We start from the raw sequence: 16690 nt of genomic DNA, 5'->3' as shown, positions 1-16690 counted from the left end.
CAAGGAGTAAGCGTCTTTTAATTTCATGGCTGCAATCACCATCTGCAGTGATTTTGGAGCCCAGAAAAATAAAGTCTGACACTGTTTCCACTGTTACCCATCTATTTGCCATGAAGTGATAGGACCAGATGCCATGATCTTCGTTTTCTGAATGTTGAGCTTTAAGCCAACTTTTGCACTCTCCACTTTCACTTTCATCAAGAGGCTTTTGAGTTCCTCTTTACTTTCTGCCATAAGAGTGGTGTCATCTGCATATCTGAAGTTATTGATATTTCTCCCAGAAATCTTGATTCCAGCTTGTGCTTCTTCCAGCCCAGCGTTTCTCATGAAGTACTCTGCATAAAAGTTAAATAATCAGGGTGACAATATACAACCTTGACATACTCTTTTTCTTATTTGGAACCAGTCTGTTGTTCCATGTCCAGTTCTAACTGTTGCTTCCTGACCTGCATATAGGTTTCTCAAGAGGCAGGTCAGGTGGTCTGGTATTCCCATCTCTTTCAGAATTTTCCACAGTTTATTGTGATCCACACAGTCAAAGGCTTTGGCATACTCAATAAAGCAGAAATAGATGTTTTACTGGAACTCTCTCGCTTTTTCCATGATCCAGCGGATGTTGGCAATTTGATCTCTGGTTCCTCTGCCTTTTCTAAAACCAGCTTGAACATCTGGAAGTTCACAGTTCACATATTGCTGAAGCCTGGCTCGGAGAATTTTGGCATTACTTTACTAGCATGTGAGATGAGTGCAATTGTGCGGTAGTTTGAGCATTCTTTGGCATTGCCTTTCTTTGGGATTGGAATGAAAACTGACCTATTCCAGTCCTGTGGCCACTGCTGAGTTTTCCAAGTTTGCTGGCATATTGAGTGTAGCACTTTCACAGCATCATCTTCCAGGATTTGAAATATGGAGAAGCTCTATACAGTCAGCAAAAACAAGACCAGGAGCAGACTGTGATTCAGACCATGAACTCCTTATTGCAAAATTCAGACTTAAATTGAAGAAAGTAGGGAAAACCATTAGACCATTCAGGTATGACCTAAATCAAATTCCTTATGATTATACAATGGAAGTGAGAAATAGATTTAAGGGACTAGATCTGATAGATAGAGTGCCTGATGAACTATGAATGGAGGTTCATGACACTGTACAGGAGACAGGTATCAAGATCATCCCCGTAGAAAAGAAATGCAAAAAAGCAAAATGGCTGTCTGGGGAGGGCTTACAAATAGCTGTGAAAAGAAGAGAAGCGAAATGCAAAGGAGAAAAGGAAAGATATAAGCATCTTAATTCAGAGTTCCAAAGAATAGCAAGAAGAGATAAGAAAGCCTTCCTCAGCCATCAATGCAAAGAAATAGAGGAAAACAACAGAATGGAAAAGAATAGAGACAGGGATGTTTACAACAGTTTTATTCAAAATTACCAAAACTTGAAAGTAACAAGATGTCCTTCAGTAGGTAAAGGAATAAATATAGTGTGGTACCTCCAGACAGTGTATTCAGCAATTAAAAAAAAAAAAAAAAGAGCTAACAAGTCATGACAGAGGAACCTTAAATATATTTGCTTCTCAGAAGCCAGTCTGAGAAGGCTACATATTGAATTGGGCCAGGGTTAGGGTTATGTATGATTCCAACTATATGACAGTCTGAAAAAGGCAGAACTTTTGAAACAGTTAAAAAGGTCAGTGTTTGTCAGAGGTTAAGGAAGATGGAGAGATGGACAGGCAGAGCACAGATGCTCTTTAAGGCGGTGAAACTATTCTGTTTGATGTATATGCACACATGTCATTATACATTTGTCAAAACCCATGGAATATACAACACCAAGTACCCTATGTACTTAATGAACTCTAAGATAAACTATAGACTTTTTGGGGTTAAAGATACATCACTGTATTGTCATCATTTCCCCCCTGCTGTGGGACTGTTGATAGTGACAGTCTGCACATGTGGAAGACCAGAGGGTATACGGAAAAATCTGTACTCTCTGCTCAATTTTTCCTTGAATATAAAACTGCTCTGAAAAAGAAAGTAGATTTTTTTTTTTAATTCCTTCTCTATGAGAAAATCACGACCCTTTAAAGGTACAAAGTTGTGAAGTGGTATATATATGTATATTTGCATTAGTAAATTTCCAGAATTAGATTAGCATTTGAAGCATAGTAGTTTTATATTAATCTTATGTGTAACTATAAACATTTTAGATAAGAACATTGCAGTAAAGTTTATGTGATACAAAACAATTTACACCCTTATTTTTCCACATTTTATAGAAGCTCCATTTAGGTTAAAGGTTGTTTTTTGGTTTTGTTTTGTTTTTTTATTTCGTTCAGACTACTTTTAACCAAGATAATTTTAATTCCATCAAACACACAGTTAACAATTTACAATTCATATAATAGTTTTCCATGTTGAATTTGATTCACAGATTCATATTAAATGACCATACTAAAGTTTTGATACTTTCCTTATGCCATAAATGCAAAGTACTTTTCTGAGAAATATTTTATAAAAATTTAAATATGTTTACATATTAAAAAGCTTTAAAAGTTTCTATTAGCAATTATTTAATAGATTGAGAAAAATACAATTTCAGTATGCAATCTAATACATGAGTAGAATTGATACTATAATAAAATATTTAATACCTTCTTATTTAACTTCTAAGATTTCAGCTTTTATTAGAATTAAATTAATCAAGTTCAAACTAGAAATGCTAAAAAGAGGCAAGCAATATTATTATATACTTAGATTTCAATATTTTTATGTTGAAAGTAATTAGTATGTTTTTCTGATAGATGGTGAGGAAAGATAAAGGGTAACTTCAAAGAGCTAAGAGCAAATTACAACTTTTGAAAAACTAGCATTAAGCATAATTGGTAGAATTTGTAATTTTGAGCACTTATTATGTATTCAAAACTGATGGCTGTACTATCAGATATATAATGTATAACTATCTTTGGTTTCATAGGGACATGGAGAAGCACTGCCAATACCCAGGTGAACCCATTTGAAAGTGAGAGTCAGAGAGAGAAAGACAAATATCATGTAATATAGCTTATATGTGGAATCTAAAATAAATGGCATAAATGAACCTATTTATAAAGCATAGAGTCACAGATGTAGGGAAAAAAAAAAAAAAAAAACTTATGGCTACCAAGGGGAAGTGGGGGGGTGGGGAGGAGGATAAATTGTGAGATTGGGATTGACATATACACACTACTATTTATATAATAGATAACCAATTAGGACCTATTTACAGTATAGGAAACTCTATTCAATACTCAGTAATGACTTACATGGGAAAATAATATAAAAAAAGAGGGGATATATGTATACATAAACTTGATTTGCTTTGCTTTACAGCAGATGCTATTAATAACACAACATTGTAAATCAACTACACTCCAATAAACCTTAACTTACAAAACATCAAAGCATGTGAGAACTTGTGAACATAATGATAATATAGGATTAATATGCATGTTGGGGCATGTGGTGTTATCAATCATGTTTTTGTTCACAAAATAATTTAGTTGGAGTAAAATTATGAATCTATTGTTTAAATGAGAAAAAAAGGCGGGGGGGGGGGGAAGTCAGAGATTCCATCTCTTTCTTTGCCCCACACGGCCAGATGGATTTTTAACTACCCTAGAATGACTCAGTCCAGAGTCAGCACAGCCCTGGCATCACTGCGTTCACTGGAAGGAAGGTGGTGTATAGGCACCACCAGCTGGGGACCTCATTCATCTTGTCCTTAGTGTCTAGAACAGGGACAGCAGAGAAGAGCTCTTACTGGTCTCTGGCAGCAGAAAGTAACTCCAGAAGAGCATTTCTTTTCCTTCACTATACCAACAAAACACCACTGGTTGATTAAGTATTGAGGAAGGACTCACCAAAACAAACAAATCAATGAGCTAGCTTTCTTCCTGAAGTTATTCTTGAATGAGGCCATGATATACTAATATACATTGATGTTTGTTTCTAAATAACTTGTGTTTCATTACTAATGCTACTTCTTTTTTTCACATTGATACTCATTAAAAAAGTGATGAAGATTTAATACCAAAAGTCCCTGATACTGGGAAAGGTTCAGGGCAGAAGGAAAAGACGGTGTTAGAGGATGACATGGGTGGATAGCATTGCCAATGCAATGAACATGAACTTGGCAAACTTTGGAGATAGTGAGAAACTGGGAGGTCTGGCTTCCTGCAGTCCATGAGGTCGTAAAGAGTTGGACACGACTGGGTGACTAAAAACAAACATTTAATATTTTCAAATCATTATTTTGCTTTTACTCATTTTAGCCCATTATAATAGGAAGTTTTCACTTATTCATTAAAATGTTCCTTTAAAGTTACAAGCTATCTCCAAGTTAAGTAATCTAATGGGAATGTTTTCTTTCTTTCTTTTTTTTTAAACTCTGAAACATTTAGCATTTCATCACATCCTCTTTCTTGAAAAGTTCTTTTCCCTTTTTCTTCTTCTTCAGTATTTTCCTATAGTTTTCCTGCTATTTCTATGGTACTCCTTTTTTTTTCTCTCTCTCCCTTTGAAAGTTCTTTTTTTCTCTACCTATAATTTCAGCAGTAATTTTGCCTGAAGTTTATTTTATATTTGCCATTCATTTTTCAAATAATCCTTTGACAAATTTGCTGAAACCATGTATAAGTTCATTTTAAAACTCAGTTCTGAAGATGAAAAAAGTAGAGAATAAAGGCTAGAAAAGATATTAGGTATTGCCTGGGTGTAAAAGTCACTGAGCTCCTCTCTAGCTTTGTAACTTTGAACAAGTTACTTAATCATTCTGTGTTTTAATTTTTCTTCATCTGTAAAATCATGGTAATTATAAGGTCCTTCATGTTGGATTGTTATGAGAGTTAAATGATTACATATATATAAAGTTCCTGGCACATAGAAAGTCTGCATTACAAGTAATCTATTATTCATAATAGATGTTTCTATTACTAACAAAGACCTGTGATAGAGGTTACTTAAAATATCTAAATTCTACAAAATTTACTGTAATTTTATGGTTGTTTATTGTACATGCAGGAGATGCGGGTTTGATACCTAGTTTGGGAAGATCCCCTAGAGAAGGGAATTACAACCCACTCCAGTATTTTTGCCTGGAGAATCCTATGGATGAGGAGCCCAGTGGGCTACAGTCCATGGGGTCACAAAGAGTTGGACATGACTGAGCGACTAACACTTTTATTTTCCATTGTACATTTCAGTGGAATATGAATGCCTTAATTGTAATGCTTTTATTTTTGTTAGCTTTGAATTGTCAGCAAACAATCCCTGGTTTTACTAGGGTATTTACAATTTGGGAAATGAAAGCATTCATGAAGAACATGATGACTGTATTCCTTGATTTGGTCAAAATTAGAATGTAACAACCCCAAATTGTATCTCCTCAATAGCAACTAAACAACAACAACAAAACCCCAAATTTCAAATATTAACTAAAAAGTGTTCAGCATTTAAATTCTATTTCCCAAGTTCTCATCTGCTTATAACAACGGACCCAGGGGAGCTCCCGCAAACTCCATCCCTCTTCCCATCAGTCAAATGAAATGATAGGAAAGCCCACGGTCAAATACAGAAATCCAGGGAGGGCTTTGGAATGGTTTATTCTCCTTTGCCCTTCTTTGATCAGTTTCTCTCTCTTCCTGACACACACAGGCACGTATATTTGAAGGCCCCTCTTAGGCAGCTTTCACAGACACCAAAATTGCTACCTGTCCCTCTGTACTTGATTACTTTTCTCTCTTGTCAGTGATTTCTGTGTTTTTATGAAAACTATTATAATTATTATTCTTTACTGAGACTAGAATGATGCAAAATTGACTTAATCTGTGGCACAGAGTTTATATCTTGCTGTAGAAAAGAAGTTATTGACAGGGTTGTTAAACACTAAATTTGCTGAACAACAGAAGTCATTTCAAAGTCTTTGAAAGATAAGATCTCATCTCTCTAAAAGATTGTTTTCCATCTTGTCTGGGAAGAGAATGAGAATTCAAATATTATTTTTCAATCCCCTGCTTCTCAGATATATATTTTTAAATCTTTAGAAATCTTTAAAATTGTAGATTCTGCCACAGCCTAATTGTCAAAATGAAGCACAATTATAAAGTTAGGCTTTTTTTTCTTTAAAGATATATTGTAAAAGTTCTTAGCTAATATAATAATACCTGCTTTTTCATTTATAAATTACATTATATACTGCATTTTCTAGACTGTATTTATAGACTGTATGTTAACATTTTATATCACATTTATTATCAACATACATTCATTTCAATGTGTTATTTATGAAGACATAAGCATGCATATTTTTGTAAGAAAAATTCTTGTGAAATAATTATGTCAAGAGAGTAGAGTGTGTGCGTGAGTGCTGTCACTGCAGTCGTGTTCAACTCTTTGCAACCCTATGGACCATGGCCTGCCAGGCTCTTCCAACCATGGGATCTTCCTGCTGAAGGGATCAAACTTGTGTCTCTTATGTCTCCAGCATTGGTAGGCAGGTTCTTCACCACTAACATCACCTGGGAAGCCAATATAGAGTAATTGCAGTTATTTTTGAAGATACACGCCAACAACTGCTTTCATTGAATGTGAAGTCCCCAGTATTTGGGCTATTTTATGAAAGATATTGAATTCTGTAATGCATTATCACTTCAATAAGCTCATACTTTAGTTGTGGAAATGATATTTGCAAGGTTAAAACTTCAAGATAAAAAATGCAAACATAGATCATATTATTCACCAAGTGCTCTTAAAGGAGAGATAGATAAATATCAGAAAAATAGACTTTCCGAAGAAAGCAAATATGAGTTTAGCATGATTAAAAATTTAAAAAAATTGTAAGTACATACACACAAAATTCTTCAAAACAAATCTAAATGTAAAAGAAGATGTACTTCCAATGAGAAACTTGCTATACTAGTTTGGAACTAGACATACATGAGTTTAAGTTCAAAATTCAACACAATCTAAGCTTACGCTTGGGTAAGTCATTTCCTCTCCCTAAACTTCATGTTCAAAATCTCTGAAATTATCACTATAATCATGTTTAATGAGGAGTTAAACTAAGATGATGTATTTAAGCCTTGGAGCCAATTGAAGTTATCTTTTTTCTGTGTCCATTGTAGAACCTATGACTTTGGCATTGAGAAAACACATAGTACATATTGTGTTTTAGATTTGATAACAATTAAAATTTTTATCCTCTCATGTTAATGGCCCATTCTTTTCTCCTTGTGTAGTATGCAAAGTAGAAACATAAATATATACAAAATATGTTATCTGCTAGGTATCAACTTTGAGCATTAATAAGATAAATGATTCCCTTTTAGTAATATTGCTTTGAAAATAACTTAGTTCTTTTGTTACAGGAGATAACTGCAAGGCCATTGAATACAGCAAGATGAAAAGTATGCTTTTAGATTTACAAAATCAAAAATACATTACACGAGACAATGAAAACCCTAACGGTGATGACGTATTTCGGAAGAAGTTGCTGGTGGATCAAATGTTTAAATATTTTGATGCCGACAGTAATGGACTTGTAGATATTAATGAACTAATCCAGGTATGATTAATGATTAACAAGCTTATTCAAGTATATTTATTCAATATATTTACATTTGTGTGAGTTTTTACTATATTGATAAAACTATATTTAATTCACATTGTTTGTAGGCGTAAAATGTTTTAAGAGAAATATTTGACTGCTTATCCGCAGTATGAATATCTAGTAACAAATGTAATTTGTTAATTTCAAGTAACATCATACAAGATCCTTATACGATGTTACACAATTTAAAAGAGGCATCTACTTTTGACAGGTTTCTATACCTTAAATGCCAAAAGGAACTGCCAGTTCTCTATCTTATAGAATTTATAAAATAATACCAGACATGTTCTGGAGCTTTTGTAATTTTCTTAATTTTCTTATGGAAACTTGCTTATCTAGTATTCAAGGACATTATTGAAAAGCAATTGAATACATCTATAACATAATGTAAATAAGTGGTTTAAGAAAGTACTAAATTATTGATCTATTTAGTACTTTTTCAATAATCAAAGATCAACTATATTAAATCTACTTTTAATATTATGTCTATATTATTAAACTTCATGTCTTTGAAAATTGTCTCCAAAAAGATACATACATAAAATGTTAAGTGAATATTTTAATACAAAAAATTTTTTATGTGATCAATTATATGTGTGAAAAAATGGAAATATTTTTATGTGTGTGTTACTGAGACTGATAAACTACTCTGAAAGAAAGTGAAATACCCACATTTAAGAACCTAAACTGGTTGTTGATAGTGGTTGAAATGTAAAATAAGGAACATAAGATTTTGCTGTAAATATACATACAGGTTTTTAAGGAGAAAGGGAGAGAAGCCAATCCAGGATGACTAGGAAATTGGTACTAGCTCTGAGGAATACTGCTGACTGCCTGATAATTCCTACAGTTGATCTTAGGTAGATTTTGCTTCTGTGCTTAACAGTGAAAATAATTTAAAAAAATTCAATTGTCTATTTCCACAACATCATGCCATTCATATTTCATAGTTAATTTAATGGCTTATTTTTAAAAAATCAACAATGTAGAATATCAGTTTTACTTTGCAAGCATTCAAGCTTTGGGATAGTGTAACTTAGAGGTGTCATTATCAAAGTGACCTTCTGAGCCAATTGACTTGTCTATTTAAGTTAGTTAAAATATCATTTTCATTATCTTCTTTAATCCAACTTATATTTATAGAACAGTTATAAGTCCTAGGCACTGGAATTCAATGAATGAAACTCTGAAATTTTAGCGTAAAGTTAGTAAACTTTTAATTCAGATATCTATGTTGGTATATAACTCATAATTAATTTTTCATGAATGAAATTCTTTACAATTTTAAATTTCTGGTAATAATCAGAGATGACTAGGCAATTCAATTAAATGAACTATAACTAAAGCATGTCACCTTGATATTTGTGTGCCTGACATATTCAAATATAGTGTTTTTGATTTTGAGCCTTACTTTTTTATTTTTAATATTTTTACTCTCTATTAACATGTATGCACTACTGTAACCACTGGTTGGATATGACACATAATTTGACCAAATCTAGCTATTACAAGATCCACATCTGAGTCCAAATGGAAAAACTGATCATCACTGGAAAATAGTATTGAAAGTACTCACTTGTAGTTGTTTTAAGTTTCTACTACATCCAAGTTTATATTAATTTCCTAGAGTAGCAGTAACAAAGTTCAGCAAACTTTGTGGCTCAGACAACCTCTCTCGCAGTTCTGGAGGCTCAGTATCTGAGACTGAGGTATTGGCAAGGCCAACCCCCTTAGAAGCTTCTTGGAGGAGTCTTTTCTTCCCTTCTTCGGCTTCAGGTAGGACCAGGTATTCCTTGGCTTGTAGTGTATCACTCAAGTCTCTGCCTCTAGGGTCACATAGCTACTCTCTGTGTACTGTCTTCACATCATCTTGTCTCTTCTTCAAAGGATACCAGTCATGTTGGGTCAAGGGTCCTCCCTGCTCCAGCAGGACTTCATCTAACATCATCTAAATACATGTAAATTACTCTATTTCCAAAAAAAAGGTTTACATTCTGATGTCCTCAGGTTAAGGCTTTAACACATCTTTGGGGAGGGCATATATCAATCCATAATAAAGTCATCTGGTACAGAGTTTAGTTTTTTGTTATTGTTATTATTTTGATTCAGACTTAATTTACATCTGAAAAGTGCCCTCCAAATTCATCTGAAACTTACCATGCAGAAATGATCGTTAGAATCCCACTTATACATTAGTCAAACATGAGGTACACACAAAGAAGGATCTGGGAAGGTAATATTTACTGACTCCTCTGCACACATCCCACATATGTCAGTCCTTCCTTCAGCTTTATAGAGTGGAAATGGTATCATCTCATTCATCAGCAATCAACTAACAGCCACTGTGAAAAGGATATAGCACATTTCTAGCTAGTAACAACACAAATATTGTTTTTGACTTGTCTCTTTAGGTTACAGATGCTTTAGAAAAACTTGTATTCCAAGTATTATACTATGAAAGTCAATGATATACATGACTTTAAAAATCAACTTGGAAACATGGAACATCATCATTTAATAGCAAGTTTCAAAAAGATTTAAATTAAAGCAGTAAAAAGGGAAAGGATCTTAATGGTTCTGTTAATAATTTACAAACTATGTTTAATAGAAATATAATTTATAACTCTAAGACACTGCAAGTAAAAATTAAATAACATGATTTGACTTTGAGGTTTTATAATTGCAGCATTAATGCTTGCTGCACATGTTCTGTTCTTACTCCAAATAATGAATATATATATATTCCAAAGCTTCTCTTGGTTTTCCCTGGTGGCTCAGATGGTAAAGAATCCGTCTGCAATGCAGGAGGCCCAGGTTCAATCCCTGAGTCGGGAAGATCTCCTGGAGAAGAAAATGGCAACCTACTCCAGTATTGTTGACTGGGAAATCCCATGGTCAGAGGCACCTGGCAGGCTATTGTACCATGGGGTCTCAAAGAGTCAGACATGACTGAGTGACTTCCACCACCACAAAGCTTCTCTTGCAGGAAATTAGAAATGAAAGTACTTTCCATTTGAGAGAAGATAATAAAAAACCTTAGCTGAAGGGGGTAAGACCCATAAAATCACAGCAACTTGTAATAATAAGAAAATACTTGCTAGTGTCAGATGACAAGGTATAGACCTAGATCTCATTTGATCCAACCCTTCACCACTCTAGCTTGACATGAATACCTGTTACCACATACTTAGTATCTGAGTCTGATTTTTGTATATTGAAAATATCCAACTATAAATTTAAATTTATCAAAATTGAAACGATACTTTCAAAAGAATCATGTTTTATGAAGTTGATAAAAATTGATGTGAGAACATGGATAGATTTGTCCTTAACAATTGAAGGTCTGGAAGAGTTAAAACAGGTAATAACAGAAGTCAGTAAATGTTATGATGGGATATGCATTTAAAAGATCATAGGAAGATATTTTAAGTAGCAAGGAGTGCATGGCCTGTACTGATGAAGTCCTAGGATTTCTTTTAAAAAGTATCATTTTTATGATCATAGTGTAGTGATTAAGAACTTTAATTGTAGAATTTGGGATGAAATTTCATCTCCTCTACTTGACACCGTGCAGGTTTTGGCAAGTGATTTAAGCTCTCTGTGTCCCAATTGCCTTGTCTACATATTGGGAAAGATAATAAGACACAATATGTAAATTGGATGTGATATTAATATTATTTTGGAAATGTAGCCTTCTAAGAAACATAACTCACACAATATAAACAACATGATAAAATTATTAGTTATAATTATATTTCAAATCCAACTTTCCTGTGGATATGGTGGATGGTAATGGAAATAAAGAGGGCACACATGCTTGTGTTAGTGGATGAACAGTTGATCAATATTTCTATCCAGGTCATCCTGTGCATTTTTAATGTTTACAATTGCTTGATAGGTGAGAACAAATCAGCCATCATAACCCAGAAATCTATATCCACATTATTAAATATACAAATATTTTAATGCCAACTTTTACAATGAAAAATGTTTCTTGAAAGAGAATGAAAATAATTTGGTTATTCCAAGAAATTGGGAAAAAATGAATTGCAGTATTTTTTAAATAAATTTCATTTATTTTATTTTATATATTTTATTCTGCTCATCTCATTTGAGGTACTCACATACTTGTCTCATGTAGCTAGCATGAATGTTGTTAAATCCTGTGGGCTAGTCTAGAGACAAGTACATGTCATCATTCTGCAAACACTGTGATATTGAGCATTTTCCCCACAGTATATAGTGTCCCATCTTTACAGATATAATGTTAAATTGACCTAAACTTAAAATAAATATCAAATATATATTTCAAGATGCTGGTACATGTTATAGCAAAATATCTCTATTTGTCAAACTACAAAATATATATTTTGTGCAATTTTTTCTTGCCCATAATAGCAAGTTATAAGAAATAATTGACAGCAGCATTTTCAGTAAGGCACCCATAGCTATGTTATTAAATAAATAATATGCTTTACTTGACTATATTGTGCAATTTAAATATTTTAAAAATATGTAGATCCTCAGTTAGTATAGTAACTAATCATAATAGTAGTAGCAATTGTAATAATACTATTAATACTATTACATTACTACAATCTAGATGTCTGTCAGCTCCTTTGCACTTCTCTTTGAGCTAAACACACACACACACAATCCATTTGCAAAAAACAATGTATGTTTGTTGAATGACTGAAGACGTGTAAGGGTGGTAGAAGATGAGATTATTCCACATATTACAAAAATTGCATATTGAGATCCAGTTTAGAAGAAGCACTTTGTACACTTTTCCTTTCCTTGTGCTCTGTCCAGAGCATGCCTTATATTCCCTACACCACAGATGCAGGACCCAAGTCTGTTTCTCGGTTTCAATTATTTAACTTTCCCTGAGGCTTCAAATTTCTTATCATGTCAAACAATATGGTGGTTTTATTTAGATTATCCCCCTAAATGTGTATAACCAAAGACATCACTATCAGTAGTTGCCAACATCTATCTGCCTCTTTAAGGAAAAAAACAAAACAAAACAAATAAAAGCTAATGGCAAGTTATAGAATATAACAATGCCAACATCAAAACCCAATATCTAGCACATTCTTTCCTCTGGGGAAATAAATTTCTGTCCCTGAGCCTAGCTGCATGAAATCCTATGCTCAGTCTTCTGCCTTGTTTTGATATGCCCCTCAGAGAGAGGTGAACTCTCATATCTCTTTCTTTCCTCTAGTGTGTATCAGATCTACTTACACCCCATGATGAGGACTTTTGTCTCCCCAAAGTATGTGGGGTTGGATGATAGGGGAGATTGGGGTTTTGATCAAATTTGCTTTTTTAGAGAAATAGAACAGAGTATCACTGTCTTCTCTCCCATATATGTGCCTTAATTACTGTATGACAAAGGTAATATGTCAGTCACATTTGAAGTGTTTTTTTTGAGAACTTTTGCTTTAAAAGTATCATCTCCCTTTATTAACAACAGGTAAATGGGCATTTGGGGATTCTCCAATGGCTCAGTGGTAAAGAATCTGCCTGCCAATGGAGGGGACATGGGTTTGACTCCGGGGTTGGGAAGATCACTTGGAGAATGTAATGGCAACCCACTCCAGTATTCTTGGCTGTGAAATTTCATGGACAGAGAAATCTGGTGGGCTATAATCCTTGAGGTCACAAAAGAGCTGGACACGATTTAATGACTAAAAACAAATGAGCACTTTTAGTTTATTTTGTTCTGAGCTGCCCTAATATATTTCTTGAATCTGTGCTAAATTGCCTGGATCCTATTCAGAATGAGGCTGTAGAACTGAATGGTCTTGACCAGTAGCCAGTTTAATGTTCAGTTCAGTTCAGTCGCTCAGTAATGTCTGACTCTTTGTGACCCCGTGGACTGCAGCACGCCAGGCGTCCCTGTCCCACAAACCCCTGGAGCTTACTCAAACTCATGTCCATTCAGTCCATGATGTCATCCAACCATCTCATCCTCTGTCGTCCCCTTCTCCTCCCACCTTCAATCATTTCCAGAATCAGGGTCCTTTCCAATGAATCAGTTCTTTACATCAGGTAGCCAAAGTATTGAAATTTCACCTTCAGCATCAGTCCTTCCAATGAATATTCCGGGCTGATTTCCTTTAGTATGGACTGGTTGGATCTCCTTGCAGTCCAAGGGACTCTCAAGAGTCTTCTCCAACACCACAGTTCAAAAGCATCAATTCTTCAGTGCTCAGCTTTCTTTATATTCCAACTTTCACATCCATACATGACTAGTGGAAAAACCATAGCCTTGACTAGACGGACCTTTGTTGGCAAAGTAATGGCTCTGCTTTTTAGTAAGCTGTCTAGGTTGAAGAAGGCAATGGCACCCCACTCCAGTACTCTTGCCTGGCAAATCCCATGGAAGGAGGAGCCTGGTAGGCTGCAGTCCATGGGGTTGCACAGAGTTGGACACGACTGAAGCGACTTAGCAGCAGCAGCAGCAGGTTGATCATAACTTTTCTTTCAAGGAGCAAGCGTCTTTTAATTTCATGGCTGCAGTCACCATCTACAGTGATTTTGGAGCCCTCCCCCCCCCCCCAAAAAAAAGTCTGTCACCGTTTCCATTATTTCCTCATTTATTTGCCATGAAGTGATGGAACCAGATACCATGATCTTAATTTTCTGAATGTTGAGTTTTAAGGCAACTTTCACTCTACTCTTTCACTTTAGTTCTGTGTACTAAAGCAAAATCAAATGTTTTGGCTCTTTCTGAAGATCAGGCTGATGAGGTGTGAAACCTCACTTGTTTGTTGTTCTCAGTTCCACTGTATAAATCTAGACAAGTGTCTGAGGTTCATCTCTATCATTTGTATCTGTTCCTTCTCTTAAACTGTCTTCTCCAACAATAAGAATTCAGTGCTCTCTGAAATCTGATGTTTATTAATGTTTGCTTCAGTAAAAATTGTCCTTGTAGCAATATGCTTTAAATTTGCATGTGTCATAGAATAATAACTCATTGCAAAAGCTTTAACAAATATAAAGTATCTTTATTTGAAACATAAAGAGGGGTTTTCCCTCAGTATTGTGTATGTGACAAGTGTGATCAGGTACTTGGCAACATAGTAATGCATTTATGGGTTTAAGGACATTTGTTATTCCTAAAACAGACCTGTAATGCTTGAATTAAAGATTTCAGGATGAAGTAACCTAAGATATGATCACATTCCTCTTGAAAGGCTGACATGTAAGAAAAGGTCTTCAGAAGAGAGAAGATTAATAATCAGTAGTTATGAAATGAATCACAGAAATCTTCCTGGTAGTTTATTCATATGCCTTTTTAAGTTGCTAGGGACATTGATAAAGAGTTTAGGTAGACAGAAATATTGTGAATAAAGAGATAAATACATTGGTAAAAAACGGGAACAAAGTAAGAAAGAATTACCTAGCTGAATATCCTGACATTCAAAGGGATAGTTTCTATCATCCCTCCATCCATCTGTTCATCTTCTATCTATCTATCTGTTCATCTTCTATCTATCTATCTATCTATCTACCCATCTATATTCTCTATCTGTTTAATGAAAGAAAACTCATTTGGGAAAAAGAAATTATCCAGATGTACCAATAGAGAACCATTTAGCTATTGATTATCTTCCTTCCATTGAGGTAGAATAGATAAGAGAGAAAAATTAACTTTCAATGTTATACATATTGGACAAATGGCTTTACTAAGGAGTAGTCAGATTTTCTTAAAGTCAGCATGGTGAAGAACATGTGTTCATAAGAAACATAAGGCAAAGAAAATTTTCTGATCAGAACAGGATTTCCAGAGGGTACTATGATGTGTTTGAGTTGGAAAGGAAATGAGATTGCTGCAGATTAGAAAACAAGCAATATGAGAAGATGAATTTCACAGGGTCACAGAGGTAAACCAGGGTGAATAAAGTGTCCCTTAAAGAAAGAACAACTTCTTGCATCATGGTCCCAACTATTTGCTCCTCAGAATAAGATGAGAATATACATAGGCATATTTCACTTAATAAAATGGCACCCTTGAATTTGTTAGCAATGTTAAAAGAGACACTGAAGTTTAATTATTAATCAGTTCAGTTCAGTTGCTCAGTCCCGTCTGACTCTTTGCAACCCCATGAATCGCAGCACGCCAGACCTCCCTGTCCATCATCAACTCCTGGGGTTCACTCAGACTCACGTCCATCGAGTCAGTGATGCCAGCCAGCCATCTCATCCTTTGTTGTCCCCTTCTCCTCCTGCCCCCAGTCCCTCCCAGCATCAGAGTCTTTTCCAATGAGTCAATTCTTCACATGAGGTGGCCAAAGTACTGGAGTTTCAGCTTTAGCATCATTCCTTCCAAAGAAATCCCAGGGCTGATCTTCAGAATGGACTGGTTGGATCTCCTTGCAGTCCAAGGGACTCCCAAGAGTCTTCTCCAACACCACAGTTCAAAAGCATCAATTCTTTGGCTTCAGCCTTCTTCACAGTCCAACTCTCACATCCATACATGACCACAGGAAAAACCATAGCCTTGACTAGACAGACCTTTGTTGTCAAAGTAATGTCTCTGCTTTTCAATATGCTATCTAGATTAGACATAAATTTCCTTTTAAGGAGTAAGGATGGGGGGGGGGGGAGCTTGGGGTGGGGGGAGGTGGGAGAGAGAGAGTGCTTGACTCCTCCTTTTATGTTTTCTTCCCCCTGGGCCTGCCCTATGCAAATAGGGCTTAGCCAGGAGTGCTGTTAATTTCATGGCTACAGTCACCATCTGCAGTGATTTTGGAGCCCAGAAAAAGAAAGTCTGACACTGTTTCCACTATTTCCCCATCTATTTCCCATGAAGTGATGGGACAGGATGTCATGATCTTCGTTTTCTGAATGTTGATCTTTAAGCCAACTTTTTCACTCTCCACTTTCACTTTCATCAAGAGGCTCTTTAGTTCCTCTTCACTTTCTGCCATAAGGGTGGTGTCATCTGCATATCTGAGGTTATTGATATTTCTCCCAGAAATCTTGATTCCAGTCTTGTGCTTCTTCTAGCCCAGTGTTTCTCATGATGTACTCTGCCTGT

The 16690-nt window shown here is 35.1% G+C and overlaps 1 protein-coding gene across 1 annotated transcript in view; it reads left to right on the top strand.

The window, feature by feature from the left end:
• FSTL5 (follistatin-like 5) overlaps window positions 1-16690 on the top strand; it is a 773393-nt gene that overhangs the window by 300095 nt on the left and 456608 nt on the right. Inside the window, exon 5 of the mRNA XM_010834087.1 lies at window positions 7400-7596. Within this exon, the coding sequence (XP_010832389.1) occupies window positions 7400-7596 (197 nt within the window). The remainder of the gene's footprint in view (window positions 1-7399; window positions 7597-16690) is intronic.

This window comes from Bison bison, unplaced genomic scaffold (genome assembly GCF_000754665.1).
Source record: "Bison bison bison isolate TAMUID 2011002044 unplaced genomic scaffold, Bison_UMD1.0 scf7180017864012, whole genome shotgun sequence".
In the NCBI taxonomy this organism is placed as follows: Eukaryota; Metazoa; Chordata; class Mammalia; order Artiodactyla; family Bovidae; genus Bison; species Bison bison.
The sequence above is the reverse complement of the archived record's forward strand: the minus strand, read 5'-3'. Positions and strand labels throughout refer to the sequence as shown.